Below are 24,621 nucleotides of genomic sequence, written 5' to 3'. Positions count from 1 at the left end.
TCACAATCTTGTATGCCTGGAATCCAATAATTCTTCAAATTCCCCCAGAAGAAATGGACTTCTCTAAGAGAAATTTATGGTACAAAATCCAGTGCTGTGATTCTCGAAGATGTTTTTTTGTGGCCATCCTTTTTAAGTAGAGAAGCATTCCTGGAACAAAAACTATTTTTAATCAAAAAAACCTTGCCTCACACTATAAGGACCAGACAGTGGAGGGGCTGTGTGGGCAAGTCAGTGCTGCTGCTTCCTCTAAGTCAGAGGTGGTTGGAAGGGATCCCCTAGAGGACCACACTCCCATCTGGTTCAAGAAGTCGTCCTGCCTGGGAATCAGGATGGATCAGAGCACAAGAAGTAAACAACTCAAATAGGACTATGTTGCCACCTGTGAAGTCTTCAACTAGAACATTTATTTGTAAGTGTCCAAGGCTGGATCTGTAGTAACAACGCCAAAACATTTGCTATCAAGACTAAAGGACCCTGCTAAACTTTCCATCCAGAATGGCTGGTTGAACACAGGTGTTTATCTCCTTGGCTTCTCAAGATCACCTTAAAATGAATGAACGGGAACTTTTTAAAAGATCTAGGGAGAACAAGGACACCTCAAGTGGATGTTCATGTGTGTTTGAATCAGAATAAATAGACTTGGTTTTGCTGTAGTTAACAAGCAAACAAACAAAACACAATGTAAATGCCCCCCAAATCAGTGGCTTAATGAACAAAAGTTCATTTCTTGCTCACTCTGCATGTCCAGCATGGGTTGGCAGGAGGCTCTGCATACTGTAACCACTCATGGACCTGGGCTGACAGAGATTTTATTGTCCACACACAGCCACAGTCACCTTGGCAGGAAAAAGGGAACACGGCAAATCAGGTGCTGGTGCTCTTAAAGCTTCTATGTACACGTCACTTTCACCCACATTTTAAGGGTCAAAGTAAGTTACATGGTCACACAATTTTAAGAGGGCAAGGAAATGCATTCCTACCATGATTCCAGAGAGAGACCTGGAAATATTTGGTGGCCAGCACCATGACGCATCACCTATAGCAAACTTTTCTGCATTCTGGTATTTCGGTTGCCAACACATAACAACACTCCCTGCCCCCTAACTGAAAACCAGTCCTGACCATCAGCAAACACCACCCATATACAATAGTCCCCCCTTATCCCTGGGGCATAACTTCCAATATCCCCAGTGGATGACTGAAAGCATAGATAGTACGGAGCCCTATATATACTATGCTTTTTTCCTACAAATACATACCTGTGATAAAGTTTAATTTATAAATTAAGCACAATAAGAGATTAACAATAATAATAAAATAGAACAATTATAACAATATACTGTAACAAAATTTATGTAAATGTGGTCTTTCTCTCTCTCAAAATATCTTACGGTACAAATTTAATGCCTTTTCCATCTTAACTAAGCACTTATCACACACCATGGCCATAACTTGTGCGGTTTGAGGTGCAACAGCAAAACTAGCACAAATTTCTTTTTCCTTCTTCACAAGTTTATAAATGGGAGATTCATTCTTACCATAGATCTTAGCAACCTCAGCCTATGATTTTTTTTTCCTTTCTTTATTAAGTCTAGAACTTTCACCTTTTCACTTAAAGAAGCACTTTACAGCTTCTCTTTGGCCCATCCAAGTTGCCAGCATCATTCCTCTGGCGCTTTGGGGCCGTTATTAAGTAAAATAAAGGTCACTTGAACACAAGCCCTGTGATACCACAACAGTCAATCTGATAGCTGAGATGGCTACTAAGTGACTAACAAACAGGCAGGATATGGTTGACAAAGGGATGATTCATGTTCTGGGCAGGACGGAGTGAGACTGTGTGAGATTTCATCACGTTAGTAAAATGTCATGCAATTTTAAACTTATGAATTGTTTATTTCTGGAATTTTCCATTTAATATTTTTGGACTGTAGTTAACTACAGGTAACTAAATCCACAGAAAGCTAAACCGCAGATAAGGGGGCTACTGTATATAGAGACAACCCATCTGTGGCATCCTTCTTGAAAGAGTCTGCAACACAAATGGGAAAGACCAAGATAACTGAAAAGATGACCCATGGGAAAAGCAAGATAACTCAAATAATAGAAGTTCAAAATCTGTAATAACTATTCTTAGATTTGAGAAGTGAGTTTATCCATAAAACCAATACAGAATGTCATGAGAAGAAGCAATCAGAAAACAAAAAGGAGATCTCAAATATTAAAACTATGACTATCATATTAAAACCTTGTAATAAAAGGCACCAGAAACAAATGACAAATGACAGACAGAAAAAAAATGTGTGTGCAACAAGTCTAGTGAGTAAAGAGTTTGAGTCTAAAATGTATTAAATACATATTAATAGATATTAAAATATATTTCCAAGACTCCTGCTTATCAATTAAATCAAAACAAAAAGCCAGTAGAAAAATGGGCAGCACTTATGAGCAAGACAGTTAACTGAAGAGTGAATGCAAACGACCAGTAAATATGTGCTAAGATGTACGGCCACATTGATAATGAGGGAAAGACAAATTACGTTTATGACATAACAATTTTTCACATCTTGAACTAGCAAATATCCAGAGGATTGATAATATCAAGTATTAAGAAGTCTGTGAATAACATGTATTCTCCTGTGGTATTGGCTGACTTCTATATTAGTTAAGCCATTATGGAGGGCGATGTAAATGTATATTTAACATTTAAACTGCATGTGTGTTTGACCCAGCAATTCTCACAGCTGGCCTGGTATGACATTGTTTATATACACAAGAAGACATGTGCAGAGCTGTTCACTGCAGTATTATTTTTAGTACCTTTGTAGAGATATAATTCACACATCATAAAATTCATCCATTTAAAGTGTGCAATTCAAGGGGATTTAGTACATGCACAGAGTTTTGCAGCCATGACCACAATCATCCCAGAAAGAAACCCCACACCCATTAGCAGTCATTCCCCATCTCCCTCCTACCCCAGCCCTAGGCAACTACTTTCTCTGTCCATCTATTTGTCTATTCTGGACACTTCGTATAAGTGGCATCGTATAAAACATGGTCCTTTGTGACTGGCTTTTGTAACTTAGCATAGTATTTTCAAGGTTCTTCCTTGAAACATCTATCAGTGTTTCATTCCTTTTTTTTTTTTTTTTGCTGAACAATATTCCATTGTATGGTTATATCATATTTTAAAAATACATTCAATAGTTGATGGACATTTGAGTTGTTTCTACTTTTTTGGTTAGAATGAATAATGCTGACATAAACATTTGTGTATAAGTTTTTGCATGGACATATTTTTCATTCTTCTTGGGTATATACATAGGAGTGGAATTGGTAGGTCATACGGTAATTCTATTTTTGAGGAACTACCAAACTCTTCTCCAATATGCCTGCACAATTTTACATTCCTACTAGCAATAAGTGAGGGTTCCAAATTCTCCACATCCTCTCCAGCACTTCTTATTGTTTATCATTTTTGTTATAGGCATCCTAGTGGGTGTGAAGTGGTATCACATTATGGTTTTGATTTGTATTTCCCTAATGGCTAATGATGTTGAGCATCTTTTCATGTGCTTCTGGCCATTCATATATCTTCTTTGGAGAAATGTCTATTAAAATCCATTACCCATTTTTAAATTGGATTGTCACTTTATTATTGAGTTGTAAGTTTTCTTTATATACTCTGGACACAGTTCTTTCATCAAAATGATTTGCAAATATTTTCTCCCAGTGTATGAGTTTGCCATTTCACTTTCTTGATGGTGTCCTTTGGAGCACAAAGTTTAAAATTTTGATATGATCCACTTTATTTTTTTTCCTTCTGTTGCTTGTGCTTTTGCTATCCAAGAAACCATTGCCTAATCCAAGGTTACAAAGGTTTACTCCTATGTTTTCTTCTAAGAGTTTTATAGTTTTCGCTCTTAGATTTAGGTCCATGATCTATTTTAGATGAGGGTTTTTTGTATGGTTTGAGGTAAGAGTCCACCTTCGTTCCTTTGTATGTGGATATACAGTTATCCCAACACTGTTGAAAAGATTATTCTTTCTCCATTGAATATTCTTGGCATCTTTGTTTTAAAAAAATCAATAAGGGACTTTTTTCTAGACTCTCAATTATATTTCATTGATAGAAATATTTGTCCTTATGCTAGTACCACATTGTCTTGATGATTGGAGCTGGCTAGAAAACTTTGAAAGCAAGAATTGTCACTTCTCCAACTTTGGTCTTTTTAAATATTGTTTTGGCTAATCTGGGTCCCTTGCATTTGCATATGAATTTGAGGATCACCTTGTCATTTTGGGCAAAACAAGCTGGAATTTTAGGAAGGATCGTTTTGAATCTGTAAATCAATTTTGAAGTATTCCCATCTTAACAATATTAAGTCTTTTGATCCATGAACATGGAATGTCGTTCCATTTGTTTAGATTTTCTTTAATATCTTTCAACAGTGTTTTTGCAGTCTTTGGTGTAGAAATCTTGCACATCTTTTGTTAAATTTATTCCTAAGTGTTTTATTCTTTTTGATATTATTTAAGTCTAATTGTTTTCTTAATTTTATTTGGAAATGTTTACCCCTAATGTATAGAAATGCAGTTGATTTTTGTATATTGATCTTACATCCTGCAACCTTTCTGAACCTGTTCTAACAGATTTTAGTGGCTTCCCTAGTATTTTTCTATATATAAGATCTTGACATCTGCAGATCGAGATAATTTTACTTCTTCCTTTCCAATTTGGATGCCTTTTAAAAATCTTTTTCTTGCCTAATTGACATAGAGAGAACTTCCAGTACAATGTTGAGTAGAGATAGCAAGAGTGAACATCCTTTCCATCTTCCTGATCTTAGGGGGAAAGCATTATTTTACCATTAAGTTTGATATTAGCTGTGGGGTTTTTGTAAATGCTCTTTATCAGGCTGAGGAAGTTTCCTTTTATTCGTAGTTTGTTGAGTACTTTTATCATGGAAGAGTATTAAATTTTGCCAAATGCTTTCTCTGCATCCACTGAAATGACCAGGTGGGTTTTGTCCTTTTTTGAATAAATTACATTGATTGGTTTTTATATGTTAAACCAACCTTGAATTCCTGGGATAAATTATATTTAATCATGGTGTATAATCTTTTTTTTTATGTTGTTGGAATAGTTTGCTGGTATTTTATTGAGGGGTTTCGTGTGCCTGTTCATACATGATACAGCATTGTTTCTAAAAGTGACAATTTTGAAATAACCTAAATGTTCTAAATGACAGTTTTGAAATAACCTAAATCAGTAGGGGCGTAGTTACATAAACTACAAAGCAATTTAAATGAAAAATAAGGAGAGCTATACATACTCACATGGAGAGCTTTCCAAGACACATCATGCTTTTAAAAAAAAAAAGTAGTATAATACAATAGTCATAAATGTTATTCCTAACAGTTATATAAAATATAGACAAATAAAAAATATACCATGTGATATTTTCATATGTATATTTGTGTAGATATTTGGATAAATAGTAAAATATCTGAATGAATATATACCAAACTAATAGTGGCAGTTCCCACAGGGGAGGGGAGTGGGATTAAGGGGACTTGAGATTTACCTGTATTATTAAAATTTTGATAATGGGAAAATATGCATGTATATTTCTGTAAATTTAAAATACACAAATGTTTACAAGCATAAAAATTAACTCACTGATACACACAAACCCATGTCCTAACAAATTTTACTGTAAACTAAGGGAAAGTTCTGTTAGCCCACAACACTGTCCTGTTCTTCCCACACAAACGTAGAGGAAGCTGGTACAATTAGAACCTGTGTCACTTAAAAATTAGTACTAAATTTAGAAAGAGAATTAGTACAGGATCAACACACGTATACTGCAATAGGAAAAGGATAAAAGGGACTAGGAGAACAAATGACTGATTTAAAAAAAACTCACCAGCAAAATGTTACCAAGGAGAAGATGAAAATTTTGACCAAACGTTATTGCCATAAATTCCAAAAACTGATTAAATAATACCCTCAATAAAAGAAGAACTCATTGATAAGATATGAGATCTCAAGGAGTAAGCAGTGAAGCAACAAAGGGAGATGAAACGTGACTCAGCTGAGGAAAAGTGTAGAAGAAGAAAATGAGTCCATCACAGAAACCAAGTCTGCATGGAAGCAAAGGAAATCTACACTGCTGAGAACACAATGAGAAGCATGGGGAACAGGACTGAGAAAAATGAGCAAAGCAAAATGGAAACAAAGAATCAGAAGGATAAGAGATTAAATGAGCACTATGGAAAAAAAAGGGGGTCAAACGTAAATAATTTGGTATCCCTGAAAAAAGAACACCAAACAAATTGATCAAAAATATATATATATATATATATATATATATATATATATTTAAGTCTAATAATAATAATATAGCTTTCTGTCCCAGGAAAAAGTTACACGAAACTATGAATAGCCTAATAGTTATTAGATTTTAGAGTTAAGAATCTTTTGAGTATCTGATCCAAATTTTAGGTAAGCTAATAAAGGGAAAACATCAGATTGGCCTCAGACTTTTCCACACTAGCATTCAATGGAACAATTCAAATAATAGCCTCAGAGAAAGAAAGTGTGACTCAAGGATCTTATACCAGCCAAACTGGTATTCAAGTATCAGGATAATGAACAGTATTTTTTTTTTTTTTACTATATTACAATTCAGAAACTGTAATTTTCTTTGCGCCCATCTCAAAGAGAACAAACTTGAGGCAAGCAGGAATTTATTGGAAAAGCTGGAAAAAAGACACGTAGTGAACATTAAATTAATTTTTAGGACTAAAACTAAAACAACTGCAGGAATTATCTTAGAGACCAAAAGATAAATGTCATAAACTAATACAATGTAGGAATGATTTGGTAAAAGTTGAAGAGGGGTGTAAGAGAGTGGAGGGCGGTATACTTATGCTGATTTCCTCATCTTTTTAATATCCAGAGATTAAAATATTTTACTTACAGCTAAGTCACATAATAGAAATATAAATATAATTAAAGGTTTACAGGAAAACATCAGAATAAAAAAGAAATAACAATGAACTAAAATGTATTGGTGAAGGAAAAACAAGACTGAGATACCGACCCACACACCATGTTAGCCATGACAAGTGTGATTACAGTTAAACTGCTCTGAAGTCTTTGTATTGTTTAGGAGAAAAACAATATGATGATCTCAGTAGATGCAAAGAAGCACTTGATTAACTTCAATACCTCTTCATAACAAAAGCTCTTAACATACTAGGGTAAAAGAAAACTTCCCTAACCTGATAAATGATACCTATCACATTCTCACTGCTGACATCATTTTCAGTGGGAAAACTCTGGAGGCGTTTCTCCAACATCATGAATAAGACAAGGATGCCACTATCTCATGTGGCATACAACATGGTTTCGAAAGTTCCAACCAGAATGGTGAAAGGAGAAGAAATCCAAAGCATAAGGATCAGAAAGGAAGAAACAAAACTGTCATACGGGCACATTTCAGTTAGTTACATAGAAACCCAGCCAAAAAATAACAAATTATTGTAAACGATAAGAGTGTTAGAAAGACAGCCAGCCACAGGATGTATCTTATCAGATCAATCTACTTTCTACTATATCCTTTTATAACTTTTGAATTTTACGCCTTGGACACACATTGCCTAGCAAAACTCTTTAATTATTTTAAAGTTATCCCTGATCTTTTAAAACCATATATAATATCCTATTGGCATAAAATGATGTGTGTATGTTTATATGCATTAAGAGATGCTGAAAAGGCTGGTCATCAAAAATATGGGTAATTTTCTTAGTGCAATGTGGTATAGGTTGGTTTTAGTTTTTCCCCTTTTGTGGTTTGAATTATCATGTACTATATTTATAATGAAAATGAAGCCATTTTTACTATGAGAAAATGAGGAAATAAATAAACTCCTCAAAATAGATATTTCCATAATCTCTACATACTTGGGCCCAGAAATCTCTCATTTTTAAAACTCCCCTGCTGATTTTGATGATCACATTTGGGAACCACAGGGGTAGGATTTATCATCTAATTTGGGATCATCATCTAAATCACTGAAGCAAATGCACATTACCTTTGTCTAAAACCCAAATGTAAGCCAAAACAAAATGATTACCAGCCTGCATTTCAGAATCTCACCATTATGTTGGGCTCATTAATTGACACAGTTGCCCAGTAACCAGGCATCAGCCAGCCCCTGACCTCCTCCCTGGCAGCCTCAATCATTTCCTCCTGAATCTTCGCTAACCACCTGCCGTTCTGGGCACATGTGGGGTCAGAGCATGGGCAGAAGGCCCTGGCCTCTGAGGGACCCCATTATACTTGGAAATACTCAAGGAAATGGACAAAAGTACATACTGCAACGGTTGCAGAAACACCCAAACAGCAGTGAAAGCAGGAAATGGTACTCGGTATTGAGGCAGTGGTTTTGTCATAGGGCAAGTAGCCTAGCTTCTGCTGTCATCCCATGGAATCAGGGAAAAGTTCAAAGTACAGCAAAGAGCCAAGGAATCCGATAGATGACACAGCCGGGGCACTCTACACCCGTGCTCTAGGGAGGTGCTCTTCACAAAGAACTCCAGGCTCTTAGTTTGCTAGGGCTGCTGTAACCAAGTACCACAGACTGGGTGGCATAAACAGGAGACACCTATTGTCTCACAGTTTTGGGGGCTAGTAGTCTGAGATCAAGTTGTCGGCAGGGTTGGCTCCCCGTGAAGGTGAGGAAGAATCTGTCCCATGCCTCTCTCCTAGCTTCTGGTGGTTTTCTGGCAGTCTCTGGCTTATAAGATGCATCATCTCGATCTCTGCTTCATGTTTACACGGCGTTCTCCGTGTGTACATGTCTGTGTCCAGATTTCCTCTTTTTATAAGTACACCAGTCATATTGGATTGGGGGCCCACCCTACTCCAGTATTACCTCATCTTAACTAATTACATCTGTAGCAGCCCAGTTTCCAAGTAAGGTCACATTCTGAGGTCCTGGGGGTTAGGACTTCATCATATGGATTTGGGGGTGGGAGGACACAGTTCAACTCATAACACATGCAAGTGGTGCTCTCTGGAATTTGGGCAGCCAGGAGATTCTGGCCCTAGCACACTTCTTGACTGTCTTGATTTCTCAGAGCTCTGCAAGCCTGTGGGCTCTGAAATCACCATGGGGGTGCAGCAGTGTGGGTTTTGGTGGGGGGTTGCTGCGGGGCCTCTGATGGAGGGTAGAGGTCTGGTCGGCTCACCTGTGTGTTATCTGTCACTACAGGTTATATTGAAGCTGCTATCATTCCAGCTGGAGCTCGAAGGATTCGCGTGGTGGAAGATAAACCTGCCCACAGTTTTCTGGGTAAAACAAAAAATGGTTTGACTCATAGTTTATGTTCTGAGCATCGATTTGGACAATCAGGCTGCTAATTTGGTTCAGCAAAATGCTGAAGGGGTGCTCTCAAGCCATTGGTTTTATACTCATATTTTAGGTGTAATGATATAAGTAATCAGCATGGACCAAACAGTGCTGTTGTATTTGGCTCAAGTGCAGCCATCCCCAAGGTAGATGAGGGGTGAGGGGAAGGGGTGAGTAGGAACCACCAGCTTCAGACAGGAAAGCGGGTGACAGAAGAGTGAGTGAAAGAAGTTGTGAGGAACTGGGATAGCCTAAGTCCCCGAAAGTAACCCCAGGAGACCTCAGGCAGCCCTGCCCCCTCCTCCCAACTCTCTTACCTGCCTCCCATCCACCTGTGTCCTGGAGGCCATAATGGCCGCTGCTGTTCCTGCTGCCAGCCTAGGACCTTGCTGTCCCTCGGGTTGACATCCACGTCAGTCTTCATCAGCCCCGTCCGTGGTTTTTCCCGCCTCCCCGGCATGGACGCTGGCCCAGTCCCGCCTGGCACTGTTCTCTGAAACTGTCCCAACTGTTGTTCTACAAATAGAACGATGCTCGTAAATGCTTTCTAAAACGGGGCCTTGTGCTGCTCTCGGCACCTTCTTCAAAGTGATGGCCTTTTTACTAAATTCTCAAAGAGTCTCCCTCCTTTCTGCCCACCTAAGGAAATTTGGTCAAGTTTACCAGCATTTGCTTCAGAGCCCCATCACCCAGTGTCACCCCCAAAGTTAGCCTTTCCAACTGGTACACTGGCCCTCCCCAACCTGGAGATGACATTCCTGCTCCCCAGAAACACTGGGCCTCTGTGGGAGTCTGACATCGCCTTTGACCCTTATCTTATTCAAAAATCATGATCCCAGTATCTCGGGTGCTGGGGCAATTCCAAGGTCAGCTTACTGGCCCTTCCATAAAGCACCAGCAGGTGCCCTGCAAGTAAGTTCCTCAGCTTCCGGTCCTGCCCTCCGAGACTTGCCAGCACTGTTCCTGCAGCCCAAGGTATCTGGTGAAAATGGGAACACTATTTTTACTTCTCCTTTTCTGTGTGATATAAGAATGACAGAGGGATGTCAGAATCTCTTAGATCACTCAACACCTAATTCCTGTAGTAAAAATGACTTTTCACTGGAACCCATCTTAGGGCCGACAAATAACAACTAGTGGATGGTGCCCGGAGAGCCAGCTCTCACGGTGGTCCCTCTCCGCTCCTGAAGCCTGAGGGCCACACATTCCAATAATAACAGTGACATCGACGTTGTGACTCCCAGTCATTGAGCCCTGCTCTGCTTTGCAGACCTGACCCCTAACCCCCCAATGTACTGCAGAGAATTGACGTGCCTATTTCACAGAGGAGGAAAATGAGGCTCTAGGAGTTCAGCAGCTTGTCCAAGCTCCTCACTGCAGCTGGGTCTGCTGCAACTCATGGAGCCTCCCAGAATTGCTCTGAGGTGTCAATCACGGCCAGAGATCGAGTGGGGATGATTTTTCACTGGAGAACATATGTTAAACCTGCCCATTGCTACTGCTTCGGTGTGTGGATTTCAGAGAAGCAGATGTCCATCCCGAAGAGATTGGTTCAGTGTCTCAGGATGAATTCTCAGCTCCCCAGAAGCACTGGACCTCCCTGGGAGGTTGGAGCCAGCCTCTGTCCTCTTATCTGGAAATCACAGTTCCAGTATTCCAGGGTCTGATGTGTGCACAAGGGAAATCCGAAGGTGGTCCATGCTTGTTACGTTTCTAAAGTTAGTTCAACAAGCCTTGTTTCCACTCGGGGCTGGGTGCTTTGGAAGTCAACCCTGTGTAACTTTGAATTACTCTCACATTGCGGGAGCAGTTCCTAAAGAATTCACCCCACCTACCTTCAACCCATGCTGCCTGGCTTTCTGCTCAAAACCACCTGGAACAGGAAATGCCTCTGCAGTTTGCATCCATAGCTGAGAGCAGAGCTGGCAGAACTCCGAGTGGAAATAAAAGGAGCTGACTCAACGCCAGGATTAGAAGTAGGTTGAACGTGGGTCAAGTCTTCCAGTGGAATCCAGGAGGGAGAGAGACAGAAAGGAGCCTGGCTTCTTCACAGCACCATGCAGGAAGTGGGCATGCAGACGGGATCCGACCTCTTGTGCCTGCCCCCAGGCAGCTCCAGAGAGGAGCTGAGCCATCCCAGCAGGAATGCCCCCTCCCTGCTCCCTGGAAAGGCTCAGGATCTCTCACAGTGCCCGGAACTCCAGGGACATTGTATAAATGTCCACAGAGAGATAGAAGGGCCCTGAGGGAAACAGACGGTCACCATATGACCTCACATTCCAGGCCATTGAGGAGGTTTGGTTCTGCTGTGGTAGCAAGGGAGAGCATGTGCCGTCTTCATCCATGCAGAAGTCTCTCCAGCTGTTGAGAGGCTTCTGAGGGCTCCAAAGCAACACACACAAAAGCAAGTGCTTCTATATTTGTGACAGGGTTTAAAACATCCAACCTCTGAGGCAGGATCAGCAAGTGAAAATATCCTCACCAGCAAATCAGAACTACAGACATTACAGATAGAATCAAGTCGCTCAGGAATTCCCTTTGTTCTTAACTTTATATTTCCCTATCAAAGCAGAGCATTTGTAATCATCTTAATGACCCCTGTTGAGTTTCTAGGCCTAAAAATTCTAATTTCAAATATAAACTAATCTCAAAATGCTGACAGACGAAGGGGGCTTGCACATACCATTGATGCCAAAGGATTGAGAGGAACGGGAATTTCTGGGGCCCAAAACTTATTTAATTTGGGAGGCCTTCTTTAAGGGAAAGAATACACTACGTATAGGGCCTTGGAAAGGACTGGTGCACGAGAGCGGCCCCGGAGCTTCGGCCTCCCCAGCTCTCACAGACCCTGCTCTGTGCAGCTTTCTCCGGGGTGGAGGCCACTACAGATGGGCCAGGAGTGACCTGTACATTCTCCCTTTGGGGCTGACACGGCCCCACAAGGTGGTTTTCTCATCAGACTCCACATTGAACCTATCAATTCACTGTCAGTGATGTTCAGATCTTGATGTTCCAACAGACCTTCTGAGGCTGCAGTCTTACCCTTTTGAAGGGATGTCAGGTGCTAAACTCCAATTTTATCAGGAAGTTCTGATTTCTCAGCATGGACCACGGCAACCTGCAAATTTTGAATCCTGCTGACTAAATGACTCACCCCAGAGTCCACAGGCTTGCAGCGATCCCCATGATTCTTGGAACTGCTGGCCTCCTACTTAGAATTCTGCCTCTGAGTTTTCATCCCACTGCAAAATGCATGAAGGGGTGTCATCATGATCACACTGTCCTGAGAAAGGGGCGCTGGCTTTCAGATGAGGGGTCAAGTGGCAGTTGTAAAGCTGAGATTGCGGTGCCTGGAAGTCTGCGGCCGCCGTGCAGATGGCTGCCGCAGAGCTTGGACAAGAACAGTGGATTCTTTCTGGAACCATGAGAGCCCCGACCCTGACCACACACATACCCTGAGGCTGTGACGGTATGAGATTTTGCCAATTCAGCTGCCCCAGGCCAGGACCTCCAAAGCAAAGACAGGTGACTTCAGAAGTCCTGGGAGTGCCCAGCAGCGGTATGTAGATGGGAGAGGTCACGGTTCGCATCTCTTCCCATCTCTGCCTTCACAGAGCTCACGTGGATAACTTGAAACCTGTCATGTGGGCACATTTACACCTTGCATAGTGACAAGCACTATAAATCTAGGCTGCTTTCCCCAGAGAGCCTGCCACCAGCACTGCACTGTCTGGCGTGTTCCTCCCCATCCTGCTGCTGGCCTTTTCTGGAAGAGCCGGTGAGCCACTGCCTGCCTCTCTCACTTGCCCTCCCCTCTTCCCTGACCATACTCACTCCTCCACGGCCTCCCCCGCCCACCCTGTGGACCGCCTCCTGAAATGTCACCTCCCCCAACCCCTACTGCCAAGCAGGACACTCCCCTGGTGGTGAGAGGGTGGCACGCTACCAGGCCCAGCAGGGTCTTCGTCTGTCCCCTGTGTCACCCACGGCGGGTGCCTCTGCCGGCAGAAGTGGGGCTTCCCCAGGCGGCCCCCACACCTCTGCGCAGCATTTCTGTGGATGGGTTTATAATCGGCTCCAGGTGTGCCCTCCTGCACTTTTTCCAGTCCTTCCCACTCTTGACCTCACAGGTGTTTGACTGTTGGCACGGAGGCGGGGTGGTTTTCAGTTTATAATCCAATAAAGTCCTTTTAGAGCACCTTAGAAACAAGGCCAAGTGAGAAAGAGCTGCCTCATCCCAAACAAAGTGCCGGACAGGAGCAGGGCCCAGGAGAGCCTGGATAGAGTATACCGGGCCTTCTGAATCTCAGGGGGTACTAAGCTGACGTTAGTGAGGATCCTAACGTGATTTCTAGGAATCCATACTAGTAATTTTCTTTCTCAACCTGCCCTGCCCCCATCATGGTTAGTATTTTTTAAAAACCAACCTCCAAATGTGACATGTGAAAGCCAAACCCAGTTCTCAGTTTCTGTGTTATCGGCTTCAGACACTGCTGGATCCAGGAGCTTAAAATGATATCATGGGAAATAGAGTCTCTATCCTGGCACTGCTGTCCTTTCTCAGTTGACTTTAATCTAGGGACCTCTTGCCACATACTGGCAAGACTTATATCAAGTCTCTGGGCAACCTGTGGAAAGAAAGCTCCTTCTTCCCAACGTGAATGAAAGTCTTAGAATTGACTCTTACCTTCCAGGGTTGGGTGATGGATGCACTCCTGGAGCTAGGGTGGAGTTTGGGGTCAGCCCCATGTGACTGGGGGAAGAACACATCCCCAAAAGCTCCTCTGGGCGTTGTTACTTGCAGAAGGAGAGAGAGATGGCAGGCAGCAACACACTAGATGCTCACAGAAGCCCTAAGACAGAACAAGGCCAGGGCCCAGCCCAGGGCACTGAACGCAGGAGTCGACTGGGGCACACGCGTGGGCTGAGACAGGAGGAGAGGGCCGCCCCAATGTGCACCTGGTCTCTGTGTGGGAAATGGGTTCTGTGGGGTGACCCCAGCATGACGGGGGTCAGCAGACAGCTTTACACAAACTCGTTCTGCTCATCTCTCTGATTCTCAGTTTCAAGGGTTCTCAACATGCTCGTGTCCCCACCCCAGTGACAATGACAGTGAGCCTTCTCTTTCCTTCTCCACCTCCGTAGCCCCTCTCTGTCACCTCCTCTTCCCAATCAGACTTCCAATATTCCTTCACCTTCCACTTGCTTCTCCACATGGGGCAGGGTACCTTTCTCCCTCCACCACCCTGCACAGAAACTGAGCTTAACGAGGAGGCAAGGAGCAACAGCCCAAGCTGCCCACACGCTCCAGGCCACCTCTTCTCCCTGCTTTTCTTGCAGTCTCAGCTCAGGGCTCCTCCTTCAGAAGGCCTTCCCCACCTGCCCCAATCTCTGCCCACACAAGCGTGCACAGGCCCCAGACTAGCCTCTGTCACTGAGCTTCTGGAAGTGTATCATGTTTATCTGTCTTCTCACCCGTCTCCCTTTCAAACATTGAGCTCCCAAGGGCAGGAGCTGTGCCTTCATCACCAGCTACAAGGCCCTCAGAAAAAGGTGAGGGATTGGTGTAGGGATGTGTCGGCTGCTCCCTGTGCTTCCCTGACTTGTTTTTACTGAGGCTTTTCTTTTTTTTATTTAATTTACTTATTTTTGGCTGTGTTGGGTCTTTGTTGCTGCGCACAGGCTTTCTCTAGCTGCGGTGAGCAGGGGCTACTCTTTGTTGTGGTGAGCGGGCTTTTATTGTGGTGGCTTCTCTTGTTGCAGAGCATGGGCTCTAGGCGCATGGGCTTCAGTAGTTGTGGCTCGCAGGCTCTAGAGCGCAGGCTCAGTAGTTGTGGTGCACAGGCTTCGTTGCTCCGTGGCATGTGGGATCTTCCCAGACCAGGGCTTGAACCCGTGTCCCCTGCATTGGCAGATGGATTCTTAACCACTGCGCCACCAGGGAAGCCCCTACTGAGGCTTTTCTTAAAGGTTTCTGTTCCCTCATTTGTCTGTCTGCTACTTCCCACCAGCCTGTACTGATTCTGAAAACCAAATTTACATATGCATGTGCAAGAAACAATTTTCCAAACCTTCAGAGAAATTGAAAGAACAGTGAACACCCATACAGCCTTAGCCTAGACACCCGAGTAGCTAACATGACCAAAAGTATTTTTAGGTTATTAGTTCACTGGAAGCTGTGGAAAACCATAACTTTAGTTATTTTTATGAGGGTATGTAGAACGTGAGACCCCCCCCCCACAGCAATTTGAGCTTGGAATTTGTTCTCTTTGAGAATATGACATTTGCACATTTCAGTGTCTGTCATAAAACTCTAGACTGATGCTATAACCTAAAGAATGTGGGAGCTTGGTCTGTTTAGATTCAGTTCTCCACATGACAATGTAATAGCTGTGTGACTTTAGGCAGGTTACTTAACCTCTCTGTGCCCCCATTTCCACATCTGTGAAAAGAGAAAAATAATCCTTTACCTTAGAGAGTTGTTGGGAAGGTTAAATGGGTAAAAGCATATGGAGGAGCTAAACCGGAGAATGTGCCCCTTGAATGGGGACTTGCAGGCAGTGGCTGAGGAAGAGAAAAAGTCACAGAAATTGTGAGTATCCCAACAGTCTCGCTTCCTTCCAGTAGCCAGGAAATCTCGATAGTAGGCAGAATTTCTTGAAGGGAAGCATTCGATTCTAAGTGGTAGAGCTTTCTCTTTTCGAAGGCTTCCCTGGAGTCCTGTAATCCCCAGCCACTCACTGGGCAGCCACCCTGAGTATGAACCCCCTCCTGGAAGCCATCCTGCTGGAAAGCAGCCCTTCCCAGGTCCCTCGGTTTCTCTTGGCAGTTCCTGTAAGCACAGAGTCCTGAGCGTGCACCTCCCCCTTAGGGGCCAGGAGAGCCTGCTGGGACCATTGTGTCCTGCAGACGAGGAAGCGGAGGCCAGCATCCCCCAGCTGCTTGTGGCTTGACCAGGACTGGACCCACCGGGTCCTAACCCAGCCAGGGGCTCATGGACTCAGGGTTAACCGAAACCACTTTTGGGTTTCAACTCTCATTATCCAAAATTGGTGTTAAATGTGGGCATTTTATTAATATTTCTGGCCTCATAAGCAGAGAGTAGGGAATGGGATAGAACCTGATTTCGCTGATTGTGGGTTGAGCAGGGTCCCAAGGTGATTGAGAGCATCTGGTTCTCAGGGGACTCTAGCTGCACTGGCAGAGAGCATGGCATTGGACTTGGGGTGCACAGAAAGCTTTATTTTTTGAGTGACATAAAGACTTACTGTCACCCATTTTCATTTGCCACCTTCTCCAAAATGCCAGAGTAGGTTCTAGTTATTTCTTTCTTTCCTAAATAACAAAACAACACAAAAAAACAGAATTTCACTGCAGAATGCTCCCTCATGAGAACCACATGACTCTAAAACCTAAGTGAGGAAACAACAAAGAAAGTCACTGGTGAGCGCTCAGATAATAATAAATATATGGCTTGTGTGGAAAACCAAATCTTTGCTATGGCCAATCAGCAGATTGTCAATTCCTTGTCAGTTCCAACACACTTTGTACGGAGTGTGAGGGAGCAAAGTGTGAACCCAGCAAAGGCCACAAAGCTGAGGGTGGGAGGGCCCCCACCACCCACAAGACATCGGCTCACTGTTACTGCCACGCCTGTAGGCAGCTCAGGCTTCCAGACTCTTGTGTTTGGTAGAATGACACTTGTTTCTTGAAGGAGCATCTGCTTTACTAATCTAGGGCTATCAAATCCTTGAGAGGCATTGGAGTTAGGCTGCCCTCTAAAAAGCCCCAGGTGGGTAAGAGTAAAATGAAGGATGAATTTTGCTAAAGCTACAAATCCTGTTTTGTAGCCTTGGACACGTTAAAATAGAATCTATTCATCAGGTGGAAAACCCCCTACTCTGTAAATCTCATGAAATGTGATTGGGCTGTGGCTGTCTCCATTCTCTGGCGCTCCTCCCCGCACCCGCCACCGAGTGAGCTGATTCTGAGACAGCGGCCCATGCTCAGAGGTGCAGGAGTCACGACAGCTGTCTCTCGGAGGGTCCTGGGGTCAGGAGCTGTTCTCTCCCTGTAAGCCAGGCTTCTGTTCTCAAAGAAAGCTCCCTTTCTCTCACTGCAGGCCTCCCTCTTCTCCCCTGTGGAGGTAGAGAGTGAGACCTCCAACCCACCGCTCAGGACACCCTGACTCCCTTCAAAGACAGACTGACTCCCCTGATTCCATGGTGTTCCATTTTCTTTCTAGCTCTCAAAGACTCCAGCAAGAGATCCATCAACAGTGACTGGAAGATAGAGCTCCCCGGAGAGTTCCAGATTGCAGGCACGACCGTCCGCTATGTTAGAAGGGGCCTGTGGGAGAAAATTTCCGCCAAGGGACCAACCAAAATGCCTCTGCATTTGATGGTAATTTGCCGTGCTTTTGCATTTGTCTTGAGACCGCTGGCTCCAAGAGGTCTACCAGTTGACTTCTTCCCTGAGACCCTGTGGGGAGGAGGTACACCTGGTTCCTGGTGGTTTACCTGGCTGCCTGCTGCTCATGTCTCTCTCTTCGTCTTTTCTTATCTAATCCCTTTGCCACATGCTTCAAAATTCTGCCCTCTCAAAATTTTGCCCTAGCTCTTTACTGGCAGAACTCCCATCTTTTCCAAAAGGAACCACCTCCAGGAAGAAAATGCTTAGCCATGTGGCCGCCAGGGAGACTTGGCATTATTAAGCAGACAGCCCCACTCAAAGTCTATGTTTTAATATCAGATGGCTTAGATTTGCCCCACAGTTTGTATATCCACATCGGAAACTACCTTTTGGAAATGAACTGTTGACTCTGTTTCCAAACCAAAACCACTCAGGTTTTCCAGACTCTGCTTGCAACAAGGATTCAGGAATCAAGGGAGAACCAGATTCTACTGGCCTATTTACTCCCCAGGTGGCCTCGAGAAATCATGCAATCAGGCCAGATCAGGGCACTCTGGTCTTGTGTGTTGTCTCAGGGAGGACCCCACGCAAACCACTGAAACATCTGGTTATGCTGCCTTTTAAGAATGTGAAAGATCTCCAGGGACAGGAATGCCACCGTTGCCTTCTCAGGGTTCAGGACTTCTCGTGACTAACTTTTGATAGCTTGTAATTATTGATTCCATGTCTCCTTCCAAAGAATGGGAGTTGTGACAGCTTGTGTGCCTGCAATCAAAGCACATTTTGTCCTCCATGCCTGCCAAAGTCTCTACTTGGAAGTTCTTATCTCCCCATTAATTTGTGGTCACTGGCAACCTGCAGCTGTTCAAGATTAGGTGACACACAAGAGATTCCCAGGCCACTTCCCAGGGACTCTCCTGAGGAGACCAGCTCTGCGTGTGAGCAGAGATGTCACCCACAATGGCCCTAACCCTGTTACAATTTCTGATAAGAGTAAGGGGAGCCAGTTTCCACGATGACATAAACTGTCCAGAAATCTATCAGTGCAACACTCCACACACTAAATCTACTGCAGGTATATACTTGCAAGTTGATTTCTGGGACCTAAGAACCGGTACCTAAGTCATTTCTCTGTGATTAGATTGTTTCCTAATCTAAGTCATTGGAACAAATCCTCCTGTCCTGAGTTAAAAGCAGTCGTTCAGAGGGACTAAAAGAGGAAGTAAAAAACAAGATAAAACCCAAGATAGCAGCATCACCTTTAGCATGTGAATTTGCTTTTCTAGCAAACACCAAGATGGGCCTATTTCCTTTCTTTCCCAAAAGCTTTCATAAACTGTGAGTGAATCACAGCCCATTAAAGCAAATGCACAGCCTGAATTCATTCAGACCATAATAAACAAAACTCCAGGAAAGCAATAACTACCACAGCTGAAGTTCCTGCCCTCTTGAACATTAATCACTTTTCTCTCTTGAAATATAATTGTTACTACCAGTTTTTAAACCTAGAAATGAGAGGAGCCCATCTGCCTCTGAAGGGAAATCCATTGTCCCCTAACTGAGGTGTGCACATTGCTTGCAGGGTCAGGAGCACCCATAGAGCCACGGGGACCTGCATTTGAAAGCAATTATGCACACGCATACAAATTATACGTGGCTACAAAATTGCATGAAATTGGTTTCATATGGATTCTCAATTCACCAGTCTTATTCCCATACTGAGATAATAAAGATCTCTTTTAAAGCCTTTTTTTTTTTTTTTTTAACTGGAGGCATTTCTCCAAATGCATTACTGCAAGTCTCTTTCTTGGAGAAGTGGATGTTTATTCAGTTCGGGCTGCTCTTAGCACCCCACCCCACCCCGCCTGCAACTGCAGCCCTTGGAGGGCTGGGAGATGCTTGGGAGGGAGGGCGGCTCCTGTCGTCCAGCACACCGTCCATCGGGCCTCCCCAGGTCAGGTGGAGCACCCTCTGCCTCCAGCTCCTGCGGGCCGGCTCTCCCAGACCCCGGGCTGGAAGTGAAGTTGCTAGCTGCTTAGACTCAGGACCGCCCCCTGGTTCCAAGCCTAGCCTGAGGACATACCACCCACAGCCAGGCCACTTGAAGCTCCCACAAGAGTGCTTCTTTTGCACCGTTACGTACACGTAGAGAAATAAAGCCAGTAGAGCACCTCTCTCTCTACAGGGCTTGAAACATGCATTACCAAACAAAGAGCAGGCCCTTCCAGTTCCCACTTACTAGGATTTCAGACCCAGGGGTCCCCAAGCTGCACGATGATGGCTCCCCTCCCCTCACTCCCAGCTTTAAGCCCTGCGCCAGGCTGTGCACCCTGTGGGCATCATCATCCTAGCTCCCATGGCAGCAGGAAGGCTCCTACATCCTTGACAGGCATCCCCAAGGTTCCCCTGCAGGGGGCTGTGTCTACCCTTGAGCCTGCCTTACACATAGCAGTGACTGGTGCTCGGGGTGTGAAGAGTGGTGTTCATTTTCAAAGAAGTAGAGTAACCCTACTTGTTCAGATGCCTGTTTAGGAAAAGCAGTATATTTGTGTCTTTCTCGCCTGTAAGGGCAGCTTCGTGGGTGACTGTGGGAACGGGTACTTTGCTCTGCCTGGAGCAGCTCTCCATGTAACGTGCAGTTAGAGCCCACAGATTTGCTAATCCCCAAATCCCTCGTCTAAACGAGTCCTCTCTCCAGTGGAAAAGAGTAGAACTCCCTGCCGATGGTTTACATAAGCTCCTGCCCTGAATTTGAGTATCTAGGGAACCCAAGACTGAAATAAAGGTGTGCCCCTGGAATGAACCTGTTTTGAAACCCTGAAAAGAACAGGTTCCCCCTGGTAGGGAGACAGCCACAGCACGGCTTGGCTTGCAAGTTCAGCAATCCTGGGAGCTTTCGCTTTATTTCAAAATGGCCTTTTATTTTGCTGCTGATCCAGGTGTTGTTATTTCATGACCAAAATTATGGAATTCATTACGAATACACCATTCCCGTAAACTACACTGCTGAAAATCAAAGTGAACCAGAAAAACCGCAGGACTCCTTGTTCATCTGGACCCACAGCAGCTGGGAAGGTTGCAGTGTGCAGTGCGGAGGAGGTGAGCAGTAGGGTCACGGGCTCATGGGGTGTGGGTTTTTGTCAAACAGAGAAGTGAATTCAGGGCACTCTATGGCGGGTGCACAGAGCCTGGGAAAGGCTAGCCACATAACCTGTATTTCCATGGAATGTAACCACATCCCACTGCAAATCTCTCTGCAAAACACTTGGACAGAGTCTTCCAAACTCCTCCATGCTGGAGTTGTGCCCAGCTTTGCCTATGGCATGGGGCCCTTGGATGCCGATCCGAGTGGAGGTTTGGCTGATGTATGGTTGTGTCACAAGTGTGACAGGTGACCCTGGGAATGAACAGAACAGACTTCCATCTGTTGCTGTTTGGTAGAGGGGCACTGGAAGATGTTTCTGACCCTCAAATACCCTTTTCTTTTTGCCCCAGTGACCAATGGAAATACAGGGAAACTAATGGAACCAACAGTAATACAATGGAAAGAAAAAGTCCTCCAACTCCAGTGAAACGTTCAGAGCCTGAGTCCTGGCTTCATGATTTGCCTCCATATATTAGCAGATGATTTACTCTCTCTATGCTGATCAACCCTCATGCCCACTGCAGGGAGGAGACTCAAATACTGCAAAAATCGATATGAACAAAAGGCATCGTAGTCATTACTGTGTTGTTTAGGAGGCGCGGTTGGAAGCATTCTGAACTCTTAGCCAGCAGACCCCTTAGTACAGTGTATTCTATCACCCTGACAGGACACACAGGGGGGTCATGGGGGATGGATGCAGGATGGGTAAATTTTGATGGACACAGAGTTAGAACAGAAGGTTGACCTGGACTCTGGAATACCAACCCAGAGGGTGGGCTGGCAGGTGGGACCTGGGCATGGCCTCACCGACACTCGGTCCTGCGGGGCTGATGGCACCAAACTTTTCCACTGGGGCAGCTTGCTACAAACTAAGCGTGGCCCAAATGGAAGAGTTAGCAGGCTCCGTTGGCTGGGGGGCAAGGGGGTACTGTTCTGCTGCTGTCACTACTGGCATCCTTTTATGGCTCCCTGACCTGCAGCGCAAACCGAAATCTGGCTTGAGGCGGCTCTGTGCTTTCTATGCTTACACAAGTTGAGGGCTCCATAATTTTGAGTCACTTCTCCATGACAAATTCCCCAGGAGACAGATTGGTTGAGGAGTGTGGGATCCATATAGTCGTGCTTGACTTCCTGTTAATCTTTTATCATGACGCTTCCCAAATAATAACAATAGGAATATAGCTAACATGAAGTGTTAACCCCTGCCAGGTTCTCTTCTAAGCATTTTATCTGTATCAATTCATTTTAACCATCCCTAAAGCACCCTGAGGCATAGGGAAGTTAAGCGAGTCAGTCCAGTGGAGGAAAACAAGGCACAGAAACGTGAGGGCTAAGTAGCAATCCTGTGCTCACTGTGCTAGTGAGTAAGCCAAGTCTGAACCCAGACAGCCTGGCTCCGAAGGCCGCCCTTCTAGCTCCCAATCATTCACCCCCACTCCTAACAAAGTCATGGACAAGTAGTGTGCAGGGTGCTTTGGGAACACCCAAAAGAATGACTACATCCAGCTGGGGTGACCGGTTAGTGAAGCTTCCCAAGAGCATGTGAGGCTTAGGCACGAGCGGCAGTTGATGGAGAGACAAATTCTCAGGTTGGGTCTGTGTCCTTCAGACTAGCCTTCCTGTTTCTCACTTCTCTCCAGCGAGTAGGAGTTCTGTAATAAGTAGCCATCATCTCTGATGAGGGCTGATATACAGTTGTTTAATCAAGACCAGATCTCCATAGACTTTAAACATCAAATGAACAGATACAGAGATTGGCAATCTTTGTTGGAAATTAAAGACCCAAATCACAACTTTGACGTCAATGAACCCCAAGCTTTCCAAGGACATGGCTGATCTGAAGTGTTGCCTCTTTCTGATCCTGTTCCAGAATCTTTCTCCTGCCCCATGCTGCCCCTGCCATGTCTTACACACCCTCATCCCAAAGATTATGGTTCTCCCTCTCTGACAAACAACAAAGCATTACAATAGTCACTTTAAATGACAAACTGATCAAAAGATGCACCTGAACACTCCTCCATAAGGTGAATGAATGGCCTTACCAGGTGTGTGTACCACGACCTCTAAGTTCTGTGTGGTTTGGTTTCTAGGGGAACGCAGAACCATCGTGTCCTGCACACGGATTGTTAACAAGACCACGACTCTGGTGAATGACAGTGACTGCCCTCAAGCCAGCCGTCCGGAGCCCCAGATCCGAAGGTGCAATTTGCACCCATGCCAGTCACGGTAAGGAGCTGTGTTCTCAAGTTTGGACCCTCCAGGGTAAAGCAGCAACGCCCATGAATGGGGGACGGTGACGCACAGTTAATACCACAGTCTTGCTCTGTGTTCCATTGTTGTTTCTGAGTGATTTCTGCTTGCTCAAAATACTGAATTTCTGGCTACTAAGCCAGAACTTTGATAGGAGTGTACAGTCCTCACTGGAAGGCATCTCATAGGGGGCCATCTAGTGAAAAAAGAAATAACCATCCCGCATACTTTCAACTGGTACATGTCAACTCCTCCTCCAAATTACTGTGTCTTGGAGAAAAAGGAAATCAGTGTCATAGTATGAGCACCCGTGAGTAGGTGTACATAGGTTAGTGTTTGTGATTGGTCTATTTCAGTGGCTGAAATGAATGTCAGTAAGTTATTTTTTGTTTGGGATCCATCAGAACTTCTGTTTCCAACCCTAGCTTTCATGGCCGTGTACTTGTGTGCTCTGAAGTGAATTCTCTTGGGTTGTTAGCTGAGAAGAATTGTGTGAAATGTGTTCATCAGTTAAGCCTCCTTATTTCCACTTTAGTGGGTCTTTGCATCTTACTCTGTTGTATTATGTAATATCACCACCGGCCTCCCGTTCTGCCCTGGGTTGAGGTGCATGGTTTTTGTTTTGTGGTTCTGTGCATCGGGTTAGGCATGTTTAGCTTTTGTAAAAAGGCTGGACTTTTAACCTGGCAGTTTTTTGGGTTTCTTAAGCTTGATCCGTACCACTTGCCTGGTGAAAAGGTTTCACAAAGCATTTAGTTTTCGTGCTGACCCTGTTTTCTTTGTCAAACTGGTAAAATGTGTATGAATGAAAGTGGGAAGACAGGAAGGAAAGTGAGGTGAGACTTGTTTCATTGGTTTTATGTGGTCCTTTTAAAATTAAGAATGAAATCCTACCCTAATGCTGATGGTCATGAGGAATAGCTCACTTCTGCAAGTCCTGAGCATGCTGGGTGTGAACAGCCATCCAGCAAACCTATCAGTTGATTGATCAATCTATCCATCAATCAATCAATCACACACATGTGGGGCCAAAGAAGGAAGGACTTGCAAGCATGAAGACTTAAATATCAGACAAACCACAGTCTCTTTTCCTGAAAGCAGAGACAGCTGGCTCTTGTGATATGATTAGAAAGGAGAATAAGTGACTCTAGAAGAGGAGAGGTCAGCATGGGTTCAAGGGCATGATTGAGCAAGAAAGATCCTAGGGACCCATTCAAGAATCATATTTTACAGTCATTTATGTTTTCATATTGTTTTAGTATCAAAATATTTTAAAATTATGCACAGAAATGAAATATATGACACATGAAATCAGAGTTGCTCTGATTGAGGGAAGAGTAGCCCAGTGTACTCGGCCTTCCCCTCATCTCACAGTAGGCCCACAG

General features: G+C 44.3%; 1 protein-coding gene across 10 annotated transcripts in view; it reads left to right on the top strand.

Moving 5' to 3' along the window:
• Positions 1–24,621, top strand: part of ADAMTS17 (ADAM metallopeptidase with thrombospondin type 1 motif 17) — a 372,624-nt gene that overhangs the window by 271,145 nt on the left and 76,858 nt on the right. For all 10 annotated transcript variants that reach the window (XR_009007372.1, XR_009007376.1, XR_009007375.1 and 7 more), the window contains 4 exons: positions 9,292–9,372; positions 17,675–17,832; positions 20,781–20,940; positions 23,077–23,212. Coding sequence is in view for 3 of the 10 variants with exons in the window: in XM_057542046.1 (XP_057398029.1) it covers positions 9,292–9,372; positions 17,675–17,832; positions 20,781–20,940; positions 23,077–23,212 (535 nt within the window). In the remaining 7 variants the exon portion in view is untranslated. The remainder of the gene's footprint in view (positions 1–9,291; positions 9,373–17,674; positions 17,833–20,780; positions 20,941–23,076; positions 23,213–24,621) is intronic.

This window comes from Balaenoptera acutorostrata, chromosome 3 (genome assembly GCF_949987535.1).
Source record: "Balaenoptera acutorostrata chromosome 3, mBalAcu1.1, whole genome shotgun sequence".
In the NCBI taxonomy this organism is placed as follows: Eukaryota; Metazoa; Chordata; class Mammalia; order Artiodactyla; family Balaenopteridae; genus Balaenoptera; species Balaenoptera acutorostrata.
This window is presented reverse-complemented; position numbering and strand designations above follow the sequence as displayed.